Below are 17,716 nucleotides of genomic sequence, written 5' to 3'. Positions count from 1 at the left end.
TTTCTTTCTTTCTTTCTTTCTTTCTTTCTTTCTTTCTTTCTTTCTTTCCTTATTTATTTATTTATTTATGGTGTGTGTGGGAGCTATGTAGTGACCATTGTCAAATATGCATGCAATCCATTCACTTTTTCATACATTTTAAATTCTGCTCTTATATCAAGGTAGATTTCTAGAAGACTTGCACCACATCAGCTTAGCCTCTCACTAAATTCCTCTCACTGAGTTCACCAATGCTGTGTTTTTTGGCTTTTATCAAAGCTTTTTTTCAAATGGATGCCTTTGAATCATATGGATGGATCCTACATTTGTTGAAAACATTTTGGGGGGGAATACAGTGAGAAATTTGCTTTAAATTTAATACACATTTACCTATGCTATAGAATATGACTCAGCCATAAAAAGGAATGAAGTCCTGATATATGCTGTAACACAGATGAATCTTGAAAACATTATGCTAAGTGAAAGACGCCAGTCACAAAAGGACAGATATTGTGTGATTCCATTTATATGAAATATCTAGAATAAATAAGTTCATAGAGACAGAAAGCAAAGTGATGATTGCCAGGTGCTAGGGGGAGGGGAGAGAGGGACTGACTGCTTAATGGGTACAGGATTTTCTTTTGATGAAAATGTTTTCAACTAGATAGAGGTGAAGCTTGCATAATATTGCGAATGTACTAAATAGTATTCTGAATTGTACACTTTAAAATGGTTGCATTTATGTTGTATAAATTTTGCCTAAATTAAAAAATAATAGCGCACAGTCAGCCTAAAGAGAATATTTGGCGTACGAAGGTCACAGGGACATGGTAGCGGTGACTTAAAGGATGGTCAGGAGAAGAGTAATTATTAGGCTATTCCATGGTCCCCAAAGGGTAGAACTAGATTGAGTAGGTGAGCACTATAAAAGCATCACAAAATCAGAGAGATTGGAATACCGAAGGACCATTTGCCCACCATGAGATAGCTGAGGGAAGGGTCATCGAATGCCATGGAAAGCAGCAGCCTACGTCCATAAAAATGACCAATGCCCAACCTTTCCCTAGCCTACACTCCCAACGAAGATGACCACAGGGTTGACTTGTTCACTGCTGCCAGCCAAGGCTGCATTCGCTGCAGTTGCCAACATTAGTTTATCATGGATAGAAGGAATGCACAGCCCCACACAACAACCAGTAGACCTCACTCCAGGCCAGAGTTAGACCTAAATGTCCATCCTCCTCCACAGTCCTTTCAAGACCAAATCCACCACAGCTGTCTATTTTCCTTACACTTGGAGTGTAAGCCCCTCTGATCACCTTCCATTTCCTAGACAATTCACCCAAGTTGCTGTCTCCTGACCTGACCTTTCTTTTCTTCCCAAACTCTTCCTTGCCATCCTCTGTAGTTCCTGTTTTACAATCAACAAACTCCGATATATCCTCCAGTTCGTCTCCAAAACTTTCTTCTACCTCCTGCTTTAATAGAACCTGACCTCCCAAGAGCATCACTTCCCCTGCAGATCTCTCAAGGTGATAATGTTCTCTCACACTCCGCACACCTCAGGGTTGGAAAGCAGAGTTGATTGTCCTCCTTTATGATGAATGCCTCTGACCAATCTTTGTTCTTCCAGCCCCTTGTAAAAAAAAAAAAGAAAAGAAAAGAAGAAATAAAATAACCCTCCTCCTTTGAAGCTCATGACATTGAGATATATGATCTTCTCACAGTTTTCATTGCGGCGACCTACCAGCCCCTCATACACTGATGACTTTGGCACCTAGCTCCTGGACTTCCTTCCTCTTTAAGCAACTCCTGTAATCCCATATGACATCACTATCCAGGTGCACTACCCATCCCAGAGCTTGGATTCCCAGTTCTACAATAGCATGCTCCTCCACTCAGCTTGAGTTACCTTCTCTCCTGGACATAGCCAGAACCTTGCCATCACCCTTAAATGTTATCAACTCAAAAGATCATATAATCAAGCATCCCACTCTTTAATCACAGTCTCCTATTCTTGTAATTTATTATTCAAGTATCTCATTGCATTGCCTCTTAACTCTACCTCACTGAACCTCTAGGCCATTAGCTAGTTCCTTTGTTTCTAGCCATCAGTTTGCTCCTTCTTTATTTCCATTCCATGATGTACTGTTGTGAAACATATTTTGCTATATAACTGGCTTTAAAATTTTTGCCTTCTGAGACAACTCATTCTATTTGTGAAAAGCAGTCCTGCTCCTTAGGATGAGCCCAAATGTGCTTTCGTTTATCCGCTTATTTATTCATTGATTCAATAAATATTTGTCGAGTATCTACTATGTGTCAGGAATATGCCAGTTTCTAGATATATAGCAATGAATAAGGTAATTTGTTCCTACTCCTGAGAAACTTAAGATCCAGTGGGGAAGACAGATATTCAACAAATAACCACACATATAATTATTTAATCACAATTAAAGGAAGGAAGAATATGGGCTGTGAGAGAATTAAAGAGGTGCCGTTCTGAGAGCTATCAGTGGGAATCAGTGGATGAAAGTTACTAAAGGGACTATTGATAGGATTTGGCACCATTGGGAGATCAAGGAGAGGGGAAAAGATCTCCTTGATTTTGACCAAATGTCTGTTGTGGTTTTATTAATTGATTGATTGGTTGATTGGCAAGACAGGAGGCTCGTCTTATTGCTACGTGCCCTTTTGCAGTAAAATAATTTTATAAACCAGCAGCATGACTATATGTATGTGTAAATGAAGAGAGAAATATTTTAATTTCTCTTGGCTTAGAATCTTTTGGGAGAGAGATCCTAAAATTTTGAGGTAGAATCTATATTTATTATTTCCAATTGAAAGAAGAACAAACGCTTTCTGTTTAGGTAGATGTTTGTTTTCTTTCATTAAAAAGTTCTTTTCTAATCTTTTAATCTGCTGATTCCAAGAATTGTTCTACTTTGCACTTCTGTGCTTTCTACTTGCCTATGTCCCTTTGACTTGGGCACCTGTTTCCCTTCTGAATACATTTAATTTGTTCAATTTACTCTCTTTTTTTTTTTAGACCTGGAAAAGCTAACATTCCTGCTTTCTCTGCACTTCAAGCTGATGTCTCAAGTGTGTACCCATTTCAGTCCTACATGAAAACAGCCCTAATTAGCAGAATCTATCCTTATTTTTCATTTTTTTCTTCAATTTTCTCTTAAGTAATACTTTGAGCTAAGAAGTATAAAATCAAAGTGAAAACAACCGTAGTCTGTAACAGTGTTATAGCCACATTTCTTCTTTTTTAGTCTGGATAATCAAGCCAAAAGTTAAACCATGTTTTCTTAGGAAATTCAGGTATTCGGATTCTTTGATAGCGATGAGATTGTCGAGGTGGTTTTTAGTTTGGTACACACCAGGCTTTGTGCATTGACACTATTCTAGAAAAGAGAAGACACATATTTTGGGTGGGGAAAAAACAGCCGTGGCTCTAATCCTGGAGAATAACTGAGTCTGCAGAATAAATCAAGATGAATTGGTTGACTTGAGCAGCCTAGAATTGAGACTGGCGTGATGCAAAGACACCAGGAGTCTTTGTTTCATTGAGCTTAATGACTGTTTTCAGATTATTAATACTTTTTCAGACAACTGTAGAGTATTGATGCAAAAGCCCGTATGTATACTACTTCATACCCATTAGGGTGGTGATAATCAAAATGACAGACAGTAACAAGTATTGAACAGAATATGGAGAAATAGGAAGTTTCATACATTGCTGGTGGGGCTGTGAAATGGTGCTACCCTTCTGGGAAACAACTTGGCAGTTCCTCAAAAAGTAAAACGTGAAGTTACCATAGGACCCAACAATTCCATTTCTGGGTATATGTCCAAGAGAACTGAAAACATAAGCCTACTCAAAAACTTGTGCATGAATGTTCATAGCAGCATTATTCACAATAGCCAAAAAGCAGAAACAATCCAAATGTCCATCAGTTGATGAATGGAAAAAGAAAATGTGGCATATTCATACAATAGAGTATTATTCAGTTTATAAAAAGGAATGGAGTACTGATACATGGTACAAAATGGCTGAACCTTGAAAACATTATGTTAAATGAAAGAAGCTAGACACAACAGGCCACGTACTGTATGATTCTATTTGTATGAAATGTCCACAGTAGGTAAATTTATAGAGGCAAAAAGTAGATTAGTAGTTACCAGTGGCTGGGGAAGATGGAGAGTGACTTCTAATGGATCCTAGGTCTCTTTTGGGGGAGATAGAAGTGTTCCAGAGTTAGATAGCAGTGATGGTCACAGGATCTTGTAAATATACCAAAAGCTGTTGGATTGTACACTTAAAAAGGGTGAATTTTATGGTATCTTTTATCTAAGTAAAACCGGATTTTTAAGAAAGAGCCTGTACACAGGGCTAAATATAAACATGTTTATTATAAAACTTCATAATGCCATGTCAAATACAATAGGTATGACATAAGCTTAAATAAATACATACTTAAAACATTTTAAATCATAATTTTAAATACTTTATAAAACCCAAACACAGACCACATTTATATTTCACACAGCTATTTCCAATGCAGTATATACAAATATTTACAACATTTGAACAATTTCAAAGAAAACAGTAATTCATTCCATATGTATCCTGCTCATAATACTTGTTTTTTTTTTCTCTCTCTCCTTTATTTCCCAGAGTTCTTTTGCCCCTTAAAAACCTCTGCTGTTCTGATCCTTATCATATCTCTCTGTTTCCTTTTGGTTTTGTCTTTGCCAGTGTGCAGCCAGCACTTCTCTGAAATTTTGCTTTTTCAACACATCCTAAGTTAATGAAACGGTGGGAGAATTTTGATTCTTATACTATCCTGCAAGGTTGGAGCAGCTTTGCCAATTACTGGCCCAGTATCTCTTACGGCCAGTGATCAATCAATGACTAGGGATTCCTTAGGAATTTTAAACTCTCTTATAAATAAATACAAATACTTGCTCATTCAGGCTTTTCTCTCTTTAAGAACACCCGAACGGACAGAATAAGACAATTAGGGAATACTTATTAGACATCTTGACTTTAAAAAAAATCCACTGGACAGATCCATTACATGGTATGTTTCTAGCATGGATTTAAAATCTTATGTAATATACAAGAATTGTATGTTGACACATCACATCTGACAAACATCTTTGTAGTAATACAAAACACATATATATCTATATGTTTTTTTTTAAGAAAGACATTCATAAAACTGTACCTTTGTTTGCATTTATGCTTTTATCAAATCAGAACATTTAACCTCATGGAAGTTTTTCATCATAGAAACCATATAGCTATGAAAAAATACTTGACAGTGTACAAGTGTGTGCCATGCGGATTTTGCTCTCCTGAGACTACTCATGGTTTTTAAAGAAACTGTAGTCAAACATTCAGAACTTTATACTGGTTTATGCATTGCTAGGGCACAGTATTTGCCCTTTTTGAAATACATTTACTACAGATGAAACTTTAGAATTTGTTAATAAAGATCTGGGATAAGCAACTTTTATTATAGTCCTAATATTTATAGTCCTAATTATTATAGGACTAATATTTACATATTTTAAAGTCCCTACCACACTTGTACTGAATTAATATAGTCCTAATATTTACATATTTTAAAGTCCCTACCACAGGGACTATTATATTATAGTCCTAATATTTACATATTTTAAAGTCCCTACCACACTTGTACTGAATTAAGACTTATGGACTTTATACTATAGTCAATGCAAGTAAAAAGAACACACAGCCTCTAAAAAATACTTTAAAAAGCACTGAATCCCACAGGGATAAAAGTGATTGAGACAGTGTTTGCACTCCCACAGAGTGCTAAATAGAATTTCCACCATTAACAACCTTTCCCATGTCGTCACCCCATGGCATTAAAAATTTGTCATTTTTTTTCCAGGTCTGTTAATAGAATATCTTTGACCAATTTGTTTCCTCTAAACTCTTGACACATATTATTCATCCCAATGACAGCAACTACATAAGCAGCAGTTGAAACACTGTGAGGGACAAAAGAAAGAAACAGCGCCACAGAATAGTGTGTTGCACCACAAGATTTTACAGTGAGTGAAGGGTGAGTTAGAAAAGGAATTCTGAGATTCCAGAGCCTTAGTCTCTTCACTCTTGCATGGAAGCGAATATTCTTTCCTTCCAGTAGCCAGCACTGGAAAGGAGAAAACTGAGTCTTTTTGGTGGCAGGCTGGACTTGCCCACTGGATTTTAGTCCGTTGAAGTCCTTATAGGTACCATAGTCCCAGCTATAAAGGCAACCAGCGGGTGTAGTAGGCGAGTAGGGCCAGAGACCCAAGCAGACCTCTGTCTCTGCCGTCTTCAGGGTATCGTTCTAGTTCCCTAATGTACCTGTGCTCCTGCAATGATAAGAGTGCATGCGGGCAGGACATTTAATATTTTGCATACTAACAGCAGCAACAAAATTCCCCTTCTAGCACAGACAACTGTGTGCACTCTCACGAGGATAGTCCAAATACGAACCGCAAAATCCTATATAGCTGGGATAGCGAAACTATTCTGTATGATACTCTAATGGCGGATACATGTCATTATACATTTGTCAAAACCCATGGAATATACAAAACCAGGAGTGAACCCTACTGTAAACTGTGGGATTTAGTTAATAATAATGTATCAATACTGGCCCATCAATTGTAACAAAATACCATACAAATGTAAGATGTTAATAATAGAGGAGGGCTTCCCTGGTGGCACAGTGGTTGAGAATCCACCTGCCAATGCAGGGGACACGGGTTCGAGCCCTGGTCCGGGAAGATCCCACATGCCATGGAGCAACTAAGCCCGTGCACCACAACTACTGAGCCCGTGTGCCACAACTACCAAAGCCCGAGCGCCTAGAGCCCGTGCCCCACAACAAGAGAAGCCACCGCAGTGAGAAGCCCGCGCACTGCAACAAGGGGAGTCCCCACTCGCCGCAACTAGAGAAAGCCTGCGGGCAGCAATGAAGACCCAACACAGCCGAAAATAAAATAAATAAATAAATTTTAAAAAAATAATAGAGGAAATTGGAGGGCACGAGGGGCTATGCTGGAACTCTGTACTTTCTACTGAATTTCCTGTGAACCTGAAACTGCACACACAAAAATGTCTATTAATTTAAAAAAATCTATTCAGAAGGGACCTGAGCCTTCCAAATGATCACAAAGCAGAGCAGGGTGGTTAAGAACACAGATTTTAGAGCCAGACTGCCTGGGTGTGAATCCTGGCTATACCACTTACTAGTTTTGAGATTTTAGGCATTAAGTTCTCTGTGCCTCATTTTCTTCATCTATATAATAATAAATACAATAGCCCTTATCTCATATAATTCCTAGCTTAGAACGGTTCCTAGAACATAGTAAGTGCCATATAAGGTTAGCTATTATTATTATTCATGTTCATAAATGAAATGACTCCATAAAGGCCAGATCCTTGTTCCTTTCCTCTCCTCCGACAAAAACATGAAACAACTTTCCCTAAAATAACATGAAGGTGGTGATTTCCTCCCTAGACACTGCAGGTTCAGAAGGTTCCAGGAGCAACAGAACATGTAGAGAAGATATCTTCTTTCAAAACCATATGTGATTTTCAAGTCTTACCTGATTCCTTTGGACTTAAATTAACTCGGAAATCGTTTGGTAGGATCCATCTGATTGAAGGCTTTGGCAGCTACTGTGGAATACATGAGAACACTAAGTAAAGCACTGGTTTCCAGCATGAAGAGAGAAAAATGTGTAAAATGTTCAATGGCATGCTTTATACAAGAGTGCAGCTTACCTGGCAGGAACAAATTTTTTTGCTGCAAGAGAAAGAAAACCATTCATTTAGACTAAATGACTTTTAAGGATACATTAAATCCTGAAACAATATGACTCTTTTCATCAGGGGTTGCAAACTCAGTACCTACACGGCCCCTGTAATTATCAGAGCCCAGACACAGCTTGGTGGCAACAAGGGGGCAGGGCAGGGGATGCAAAGTGCACACTCATGCAAAGGACACAGCAGCTTCCTAATGCAAGCGGATAGCAACATGCTCTGCTTGCCAGGTTCTGCTGTCTTCCAATTTGCCATGAGAAATCTCAGATCTGGATTACATGTGAAATTTCCTATTCTGTAAATGTCAGAACTTAATTCAAAAAATGTTAAAGACTCTGTAGGGCAAACAAACCAGGAGTGTGGCTAGATGTGTTTGCATATCCCCTGAGATACTCCCATATTTAAGCCTGTATTCCAAATAAAATTTTTGGAAACATTTTATTGATTTTTCCCAGGACCCCTAATTATGGCAGCCTCATTGCAACAACTCCCAGGGAGACCACAGCATTCAACGTGAATAGCATCCCCTGGAGTTGTACCATGTTAGCACACTAACATTTGTATTTCCTGAAACTCTTTCCCTAAGACTTCTGCTTAATTACCCTGCAGTTTATTAGTGTTTAATGACTAGTGGCTAGATTCTAATTACTTTTTAAATCTGTGAGAGATAACATGACTCATCAATGAGAAAATAATTTTTTTCAAAAAACCTTTTTGGAGTACATTCATAAATGCCCTTACCTTTCTTCTGAAGGCGTTTCAGAAGCCAGAGGAGAAATGATGCTAATGTCATGAGGGAGACCCCAGCAGCAGAAAGTCCAACTGCCAAGGGAGTTTGGGACTTAGAAGGAGCTAAGGAAACAGAGGGGGGTAAACTGTCATGAGAAGGAATTAAATTCAAAGTCTTTCTGTTCTGTCCATTTGCCCTTTTCTTTGTGCACTGATTACAGGGTACAAAGCAGAAGAGTCATCTAGTTCAATACATGAGGCAGAGACATGGTACTAAAGGCCTTAGAGATCAGCCCCAAACCACCTTTTGCGAGCTTATCTCCCAGCCTGGCTAGGCAGAGCTCTAACCTACCAAGCTTTCACAGCACACCTTGGTTAACCTCTCTCTCTCTCTCTCTCTCTCTCTCTCTCTTTCTCACTCTCTCTCTCATTTCCCTTCCCACCCCCCAACTTTTCCCACTAGCTCTCCTTTTATCAAAATTCCATTGACATGTCACTTCTTCTGTTTTCTCTTTATCCCCATAAAATGAAATGTCCATCCATTAATGTTAACCTGGGTAACCTTTCTGACCTTTCTGGTTTGGATATACTGGGTAGTTCATTACTGTAGCCAGATAGCTTCCTTTCTTAGCTCCCTTTCTTCTCTCTTGTCCCCCAGACAACCACCATCAATCAATGCTTCACCTTCACAGGTAGGCAGCATCCCAGACCAGTGTCCTGTGGCACCACATGTCAGAGCCGCAGAGCCATTGAGCGTCCATCCTTCAGGACATGCAAATGTACACTTGGTGCCAAACACAGGCTCCCCACTGCAGTTTATGTCGATCTTTCCGGGAACCTCCAAACTTGAACATTGTACCACTGTAAATGATAGGACATGGGTAGAGGTTAAGAAAAATCTACTGGAAAAATTTTAAAACTGGCAGAAAAGTCACCAATAAGTGTAACTTATAAGCACTACTTAGTTTTCAGCATGTAGGAAATTAGGATCAAGTCCCTTGGGGCAATCTAGGTTCAGAAATGTTTTAAGGCACTTGACCTATACTCCTTTAAAGATTGAATTCAGTCCTACCTTGGCAGGAGGGGACCTCCTGTGTCCACTGTCCCTGAGATGTGCACTCAAGTTGAGCCGATCCATGTAATTCAAAGCCTTCCTCACAGCTGATGGCACAGGAGGACTTGTAGGTAAACTCTCCAGTGGGGGAATGGGTACAGTTCACTGAACCACTTCTGGGCTGAGGGATAGCATCACATTTCACAGCTGGAAGACATGAGTGAGTACATTAGAAGTTTGTTTTTATCGGGCAGCAACAGGCTTCCCAAGGTAACCAAGTCCCTAGCTCTTCAACAGTGCTCACAGGAAAACTCACCCATGGACCCACTTTGGAAATTTTCAGAAGTACTAGAAACATTAGACTAGTTGTCTTTCAGAAGACAACTCATGTAGCCTCTCTCTGGGCTGGACAAAGCTTTCACGGGAAAGCAGAGCTACCAAAATTATGGTCAGAGAATAACGTAGTGGAACTGGATAGTACGTGGCATTTGACGACTGAACCCAGATCACTTTGGACAAAGGAACACTCAGAGAATTCAAGACTCTTCATTAGTCCCTGGACAAGTGGGACGATGGCTGTGTTTTCTTTGAATTCCAGTCCCTTCACTGACAGGGGTACTAATTAAAGGACAGCCTTTAACAGGACCAGTGGTTCCTGAGCTCTGTTCTGATATGTGAAAGAAGTCAGGGTTAGGAGAAAGATTTTATGTAATCAGGGAGCAACTTATGGGTCCTGGATGCTGACAGATGAGGCCAAAAAGAAAGGAGGATAAGAAGGCAGCCACATAAAATTTGTCTGCTTTGCAGTTTGGTTTTTGTCTTGTGTCTTTTTGCCACTGTAAATCATTCTGTGCTGTATTTGGCTACAAAAATGCCAGTTCCTGATAGTGAAAACTGCTTGCTTTCAATGTTCTTGATCTTGCTTTATTAAATTAAATTAAACTAAATTTTAGCGCTTACGTATATATTAAGGGTGTCTCTATATCTGACACCACACTTGAAACATTTTCATCACTGCTAGTTATGAGCAATTTCAGAAGAAAGGTATGACAAGTACTTTGGAATCAAGTCATGTTCTCATAATCCTACTTTGTAAATTTTCTAATGTGATTTCCCTTCAGATTAAGATTTCTGCTTACTCCGTGCCAATGTCTATAAAGTTATATTAGTCCAGTACAGTTAAGAAACCAGCAAAGCATCCACTCTTACTACATACAATCCTTTCCCTGGACAGTTCTTTTATATGCATCTCAAAAATATAAGATGAATGTTGCCCATCAGATCTGATTACTATAGTTAAAGTAGGCATCAGGTTTCATTTTCAGTGCTTCACATTTGAAGACTGCTGCTCTTTGAGAAAGGGAGAGTGTAAAGGAGACTCTCAGGCTTACCTTCACAAACTGGGACCTGCTGTGTCCATTGCCCCTGGGTAGTGCATTCAACCTGGGCTGGCCCCTGCAACACGAAGCCTTCTGCACAGTTGAAGTGGCAGGATGACTTATAGGTGAACTCTCCAGCAGGGGAGTGGCTACAGCTCACTGTGCCATTCTGAGGATGGCTGATGGCATCACATGTCACAGCTGTAACACATGTCCCAATTTACATTAGCAGGTCTGGCTTACCCATTTGGAGTATAGGTTGAGAAAAAAGAATGTTTACAATATAAACCCTGATGTAGAACCACTGTACCTTTACATGTTGGTTTCTTGTGGTCCCAAATCCCAGAGGAGATACACTGCAGGTGCTGGGGTCCAGTGAGTTTATATCCTTCATTACACTCAAATTCACAGGTGGTGTTCCACAGGAAGCTTCCGTGGCTTTGGAAACATTTCACAACTCCATTGACAGGATTTGACAAAGCATCACACTTAGCCACTGGGGATTTGAAAGAACACCATGAACTTTACAGAAGAGTGACATATTCACTTCTTATTAAACTGGAATTTATAATACAGTAAGATAGATCAGAGGGTAGATTCCCAAAGCCCTGCGTTCATCCTTGGGGACAAGCGCACACCCAATAAAGTTTTTATGCTTTTTTCTTGATATTTTCATCTTCTCTGATTGACTCTGACTATGCTAAGTGGTTTCTGATCTATTTTATCAGATCTCTCATCAGGTCTCTGATCTATTTTACATAAGGCAAAAACAAAGAAAAATAACATATTCTAGATCAGGATTTATGACTAGTGATTAAAAAAAAAAAACAATCCCGACGTACACAGAACATTCATTTATTTTAACCCAGCATGACCTGGAGGAAAGAATTTTTTTGTCTTTGGCCTAGAAATATAAGACAGAGAGAAAAGGGTATATTGAGGCGGCTTGATTATCATGCTTTTAAATTGGTCCAGTTGCACGGGTGAGGTTAAACAGAGAAAGGGGAAAGTCATTAAGATGTTAAGAGTATGGTTCCACTGTTTTATGTGTTTTCTTACAAATCACCAGAACCTCAGAAACACTTATGTCAAACATAGGATCAAAACCTCTCTCAAAGCCAGCCGGTACCATACTGGCCATATATATTGGCCAAGAGAACAAGTTTAATTAGAACTTGTTTAATTAGGACAAGTTTAAAAGAACTGTCCCTGACGTGCTGAAAATGGTATAAACTGGATAAAAAGTAAGACGATGAGGGATGAGCTAGAGAATGTTCTATGCCTTCTGAGAGAGACTTACCATTGCAGGCTGGAAGAGGAACACTCCATTCTCCGGAGGAAGTGCACTGTGTGGCCTCCGGGCTGCTTGGGAGATAGCCCTCCCCACAGCTGACAGAGCAGGAAGAATTGTAGCTGAATTTCCCCAAAGGGTCGTTGCAAACCAGGCTTCCATGCTCAGGGGCTTCCTGTGCCTGACAGGTCACAACTGAAAAGGGAAACCAAATCAATTCTTCTCCTCTCTCACCTTATCAGGTGGGAAGAACCCTGGAAACTATAACTACTGTTTATTGACCTTTTTTTTTTTCTTTTTTGCGGTACGCGGGCCTCTCACTGCTGTGGCCTCTCCCGTTGCAGAGCACAGGCTCCGGACGCGCAGGCTCAGCAGCCATGGCTCACGGGCCCAGCCGCTCCGCGGCATGTGGGATCCTCCCGGACCGGGGCACAAACCCACGTCCCCTGCATCGGCAGGTGGACTCTCAACCACTGCACCACCAGGGAAGCCCACTACTGTTTATTGAATAGCAGGCACTCTGAAAATGTTGTGTCTGCATTTGTTCACATCATCCAAACCATAAGCCTGTGAAGTTGGTACTATATTGTCCTCATTTTACAATGAGAAAACTGGGACTCAGAGAATTTAACTATGTTGTCAAGGTGCTGTAATTAATAAGTGGTGAATCTGGGATTCAAAGCCAGGAGGGTCTGACTTCATAGCCTCAGCTCTTAACCACCTTCTGAAACCATATGCCCCAGGGAAGGGAAGGCATGCAGACCTGACTCCAAAGCCAGCTTGGACACAAAATCCTCCTACCATCTCTAGCGAAGGAAAAGGTGAGACCAAGCCTTACCTTGCTCACACTTGAGTCCCTTGAAGCCGGGGTGGCACTGACAAGTGTAGCTGTTGATGGTCTCTCTACAGTCACCGTGGCCGCTGCAGGATGTCGGGGTACAGGCAGCTGTGGAAAAGACAGTCTGTGATGACGATTGTTATTGGGCTTCAAATGAGTTTCTTTAGGAATTCAGGGTCAATAGTGTGTAACGGGGATGTCACCAATGATACAGAGTGCCAGAGATTTTAACAGAAGTACTTGATGAAATGCCAAAGCTGAGTTTTAGGCTCAACCATTTTTTTTTTTTTTCTTTTGCGCTACGTGGGCCTCTCACTGCTGTGGCCTCTCCCGTTGCAGAGCACAGGCTCCGGACGCGCAGGCTCAGCGGCCACGGCTCACGGGCCCAGCCGCTCCGTGGCATGTGGGATCCTCCCGGACTGGGGCACGAACCCGTGTCCCTTGCACCGGCAGGCGGACTCCCAACCACTGTGCCACCAGGGAAGCCCTAGGCTCAACCATTTTAAACCTTGATGTTAATGTCAGGGGTATAGCTGTAACTGGCTCCCCAAATAGAAAATTCCCTTTATCACAAACTCTAAAGAGAGTTCCCCTTTGGCACATAAACAACAGGTAGCTAAAAATGTATCATGTGTTTGTACACACACTGTATATAAGTATAGACCTATATATATGCATATATGTATACATAAATACATACATTCTTGTCTACATTCACACAAAGAAGCAAAAACACATTCTGTTTTAAAACATCAAATAGAATGTTTTAAAACCGTATCTTTTAGAACATAAAATTCCCACAATAGAGACCAGGTTTTGCATACAGTCCACAATCTGTCAAGATGCTCACACACTGAATCTCCCTCCCACTGCTGCCACAAACTCCCTACCTGTGTAGCACAAGGCTAGCTTCTTTTTGCTGCATCTCTCATCGTTCCACTTGCCCGAGTCCTTTTCTCTCTTGATGTAGATCTCTACACAATCCTCCTTGCTTTGCTTATTGTTTGGTTCACCTGGAGCCCAGTTTGTGGCCTCTTCAGTCAAAGGCTTCTGGGTCCCTATCCAGGTCCATGTATCGTTGACCTTTCTGATTCCGATCCAGTAATAACTTGGTGAATAGCTGAATGCGGAGTTCAGGTGTTTAATCTCTTCCTGGTTTTGAATTGCAACCAGATGTGTGTACCTTTGCTGGCAATAAGCACTGGCCTCATCAAACGTCATGGGTTCCGTGGAGGCGTTGTAAGACCAGGCTCCACTTTCTTTAAACAGGAGAAGCACTAAGGGGGAAAATGTGAAAGGAATGGGAAAGTTTAGTCCTGCTATGGTTTGACTCTGTTAACTGGACCTTTTGTTGTCTTTTTTTTGGCATCTAGTGGCCTTTGGGTTGACTCAACCTTTTTTCACCTTTTCCAAAGTAAGAATGGGTACGAATGGAGAAACTACCATTTACTGTGTATCTCTTTTGTGGTTGCCCTTCCACTTGGTGCTTCACCCACCATAACCTACCCAATATACCTACCTAATAGTAGAATAATAATCAGAATAACTAAGCTTTTGGGGGCACTAAATACGCACTGTCGGAGGCACTTTACGTGAACCACAATACTGAATCCTCAAAATGCCTCTGGGAAATAGGTTATTTATGATCAACTCTTTATATGTAAGGAAGCTGAGACACAATGAGGTAAATTGCTCCTAGCCCAGGGCACAACACATTGTGAGGAGAGGCCAGGAATGGTGCTAAACAACCTACAATGCACAGGACAGCCCCCACAAGGAAGACTTATCTGGTCCAAAATGTCAGTAGTGCCAAGGATAAGAAACCCTTTTCTAACTACGGGCATTGACTTACCAAAAGTGAGAGCAGAGAGAAACTGTGAAGCAATCATGACTTCAAGGCTTCTTTTGATCCCAAGGTTAGACTTGAAATGCTTTTCTGGGGGCGAAAGTACAAAATTAATTATAGAATGAAGTGCCAGGCTACCAGTTACTCAAATCATTCTACAATGATGCGTATAGCGACATCATAAGATTTTCAGATAAAGGATTGAAATCTTTTGCCACCATCTTCACTTCAAAGAAGTTTACCCAAATGAATACATATAAAAGTTAAGATTCTCATCATTTAGGTCAAAGAGAAAAGCCAGGTTTTAACTTGTCTGAATACAATAAGAGCTTGCACAGATCTTTTATCAAAGGCTTCTTGACTATCTGTTCATATTAATAATCTGGGTTTCATGGCCAGATCAGTTAAGTAAAAGACTTCTTGCACTTACCTGTTCGGTGAAGCAGTTGTTTCGGTGTCAGATTCCTCCCGAGTTGCTGCTGCTTCTGTCTCGTGCCACTCTTGCAGTTCTGATGCGAGGTCAGCCAAGAACAGTGGAGCTCTGCTCCTGCTGGAGCTGCTTTATAGAACGACACTTCCTGTGAGTAATAGGAGGATATGTCCAAAGCCAGTAAAGAGGAATTCCCAGACAGCATCCAAAAAGTTTCCCAGGAATATCCATAATGCAAAAAATTACAATGATGTCAAAATGAATTCTCCTTTTTTACATACCTTTTAATTTTACATGAATTCTATTAATATGACACAAATGCATGGTTTTAATCCCCAAAACATAAAAGCTATGTCTTTAAAATTTTTTTTAACTTTGCTTATTAGTAGTCCCTCTCCTGAAATTGTGGTAGCAATCAGAATTTCATCACCCTAAGCAAACTAAGAATAGTTGTGTCATCTCTGGACTATTACCCTCAATTTTCCCACCCCATAGCAGTCAATTATGTCATCACTCACTTTTTTTCTCTTTCTCACTTACCAACTCAATCCATTTTAAGGTACAGTACCTCATTGGAATGAATCATGAAGTAAATGTTAATCCTCAGATTCTGTGCATAGTTATGGCTAAATTACTAGAAACAATATCTCCCACTTAAATGTCTGAAATAATGCCTTGTTTCTTAAATATAAGAAAAATGGGAAACAGACTTAGATATTCCTGTCGGGAAAACATTCATGATTTGTTCAGTGAGAAAAAAAAGATGAAAACTATATATACTCGTGTTTAATTTACCCAAATTTGGTTTAAAATTTTTTAATGTGAATTGCAAAAACATAAAAAATGTATCAAAATGTTAACAATGGATTTCTAGATGGCAGGATTCAGGGGTTATTTTTATAACTTTCATGTTTATTTTCAGGTTTTCCCAGTTTTTGCAATGACCCTCTATTACTTTTATAGTAAAAAGAACAGAGTTTAAAGAATTCTGTGTCTAAATGCAACTGAAGGGTATATATATATAATATATATATATTATATATATATGTAATATCACTGATTCCCGCTCTTTATACTGACATTTCTTTTGGGCAGTTGTATACAATCACCATTCCCCATCTCTGCATCTTGTTTAATTCAAACAGTAGAGACAGTAAATGGGAATCTTTTACTTTCCATGCTCTATAGAGATCAAGTGAAGCTAATATTCTAGAATTACAGTTTTTAGAATAGGACATCTAAGAATGTACTCTAAGCAGGCATGAAGTAGTAGTGGCAGGGGAATGAGGGGGGGAATAATAGGTTAATTTGTGTCATTACACATGTTAGCCCTGGCTCTTTCTATGCACATAAAGACCTAAGCCAAACAGGCAAAGAGAAGAAAAATTCCAATGAGTACAACTGATTTTAAAAATTAAATAAATAACCCAGTTAGCTAATTTAACTCCTAAAACTGCCTGGCTCTGAACAGAGATGTTATCATCCACCTCCCGCTGTCTTATATTTTCTAGATACTGACATTATTTTTTTTAATCAGACTTTACTTATGTAATGTGATCGCTATGGCTCGGTAAATGTGGAAGAGCAGTCAGTCACAAGTGTTTATTTAGATTTCAGAGAAGGATGTGAAGCTGGGTTAATACGTAATCTGTATATATTTTATTTTTTAATAAGTTGCGAACATATCATTTGCCATTAAAAAATGCGTACTGTAGGCAGATCTTAAAATTTATCTGACACACTAATAAAGTACCTAATAATTATTTTGAAGATGGAAATTAGTCATAAACAGCCCTAGATAACTACATTTACTATTATGATTTTTCATAACTAAATTAAGTTTATAGTTGGTCTCTTTCCTTTCACAAATATCTAAAAATAGCCCCAATGGTGGTACAGTCCCTATTTCATTTGCAAATATATGTCCTGGACACCCCCCCCCCAGCCCAGTTATAATCTGTAGCATCTACTGAGCGCTTACTACGTGCCAGGCCCTGTTCTAAGCTTCTTTGCATATTCATCTAGATGATTATTTAATTCTTACAACAGCCTCTTATGAATAGGCACTCTTATCATCCCCATGATACAGATGAGGAAGTTGGGGAACCAAGGATTATACCTATCTCATCCAAAAACACAGAGCTAAGGACTTGAAACCCAGGCAGTCAGTCTCCAGAGCCAGCTTCCTTAACTGCTATCCCAAAGCACAGTTTCTCTTGTTATTTTGCCCCACGATGCGCTTCCCTGTTCTTCCCAAGTCTCCAATATCTCTCTTCTTCCCAAGAGCAATGAGATCATCCCAGCTCTCCACC

The 17,716-nt window shown here is 39.8% G+C and overlaps 1 protein-coding gene across 1 annotated transcript; it reads right to left on the bottom strand.

Moving 5' to 3' along the window:
• Positions 1 to 7,635: 7,635 nt before the first annotated feature.
• On the bottom strand, positions 7,636 to 15,017 carry SELE (selectin E). Its single transcript, XM_029229822.1, is given in 12 exon segments — positions 7,636 to 7,693; positions 7,799 to 7,820; positions 8,579 to 8,689; positions 9,251 to 9,427; positions 9,639 to 9,881; positions 9,916 to 10,035; positions 11,012 to 11,200; positions 11,310 to 11,495; positions 12,300 to 12,485; positions 13,129 to 13,236; positions 14,019 to 14,405; positions 14,981 to 15,017. Coding segments are annotated over 12 exon segments (1,824 nt in total).
• Between the last annotated feature and the right edge of the window lie 2,699 nt (positions 15,018 to 17,716).

Source organism: Monodon monoceros, unplaced genomic scaffold (genome assembly GCF_005190385.1).
Source record: "Monodon monoceros isolate NGI ecotype Baffin Bay Population unplaced genomic scaffold, NGI_Narwhal_1 Super_Scaffold_18, whole genome shotgun sequence".
Classification (NCBI taxonomy): domain Eukaryota; kingdom Metazoa; phylum Chordata; class Mammalia; order Artiodactyla; family Monodontidae; genus Monodon; species Monodon monoceros.
Note: the sequence above shows the minus strand (reverse complement) of the source record. Positions and strands in the feature narration are given on the sequence as shown.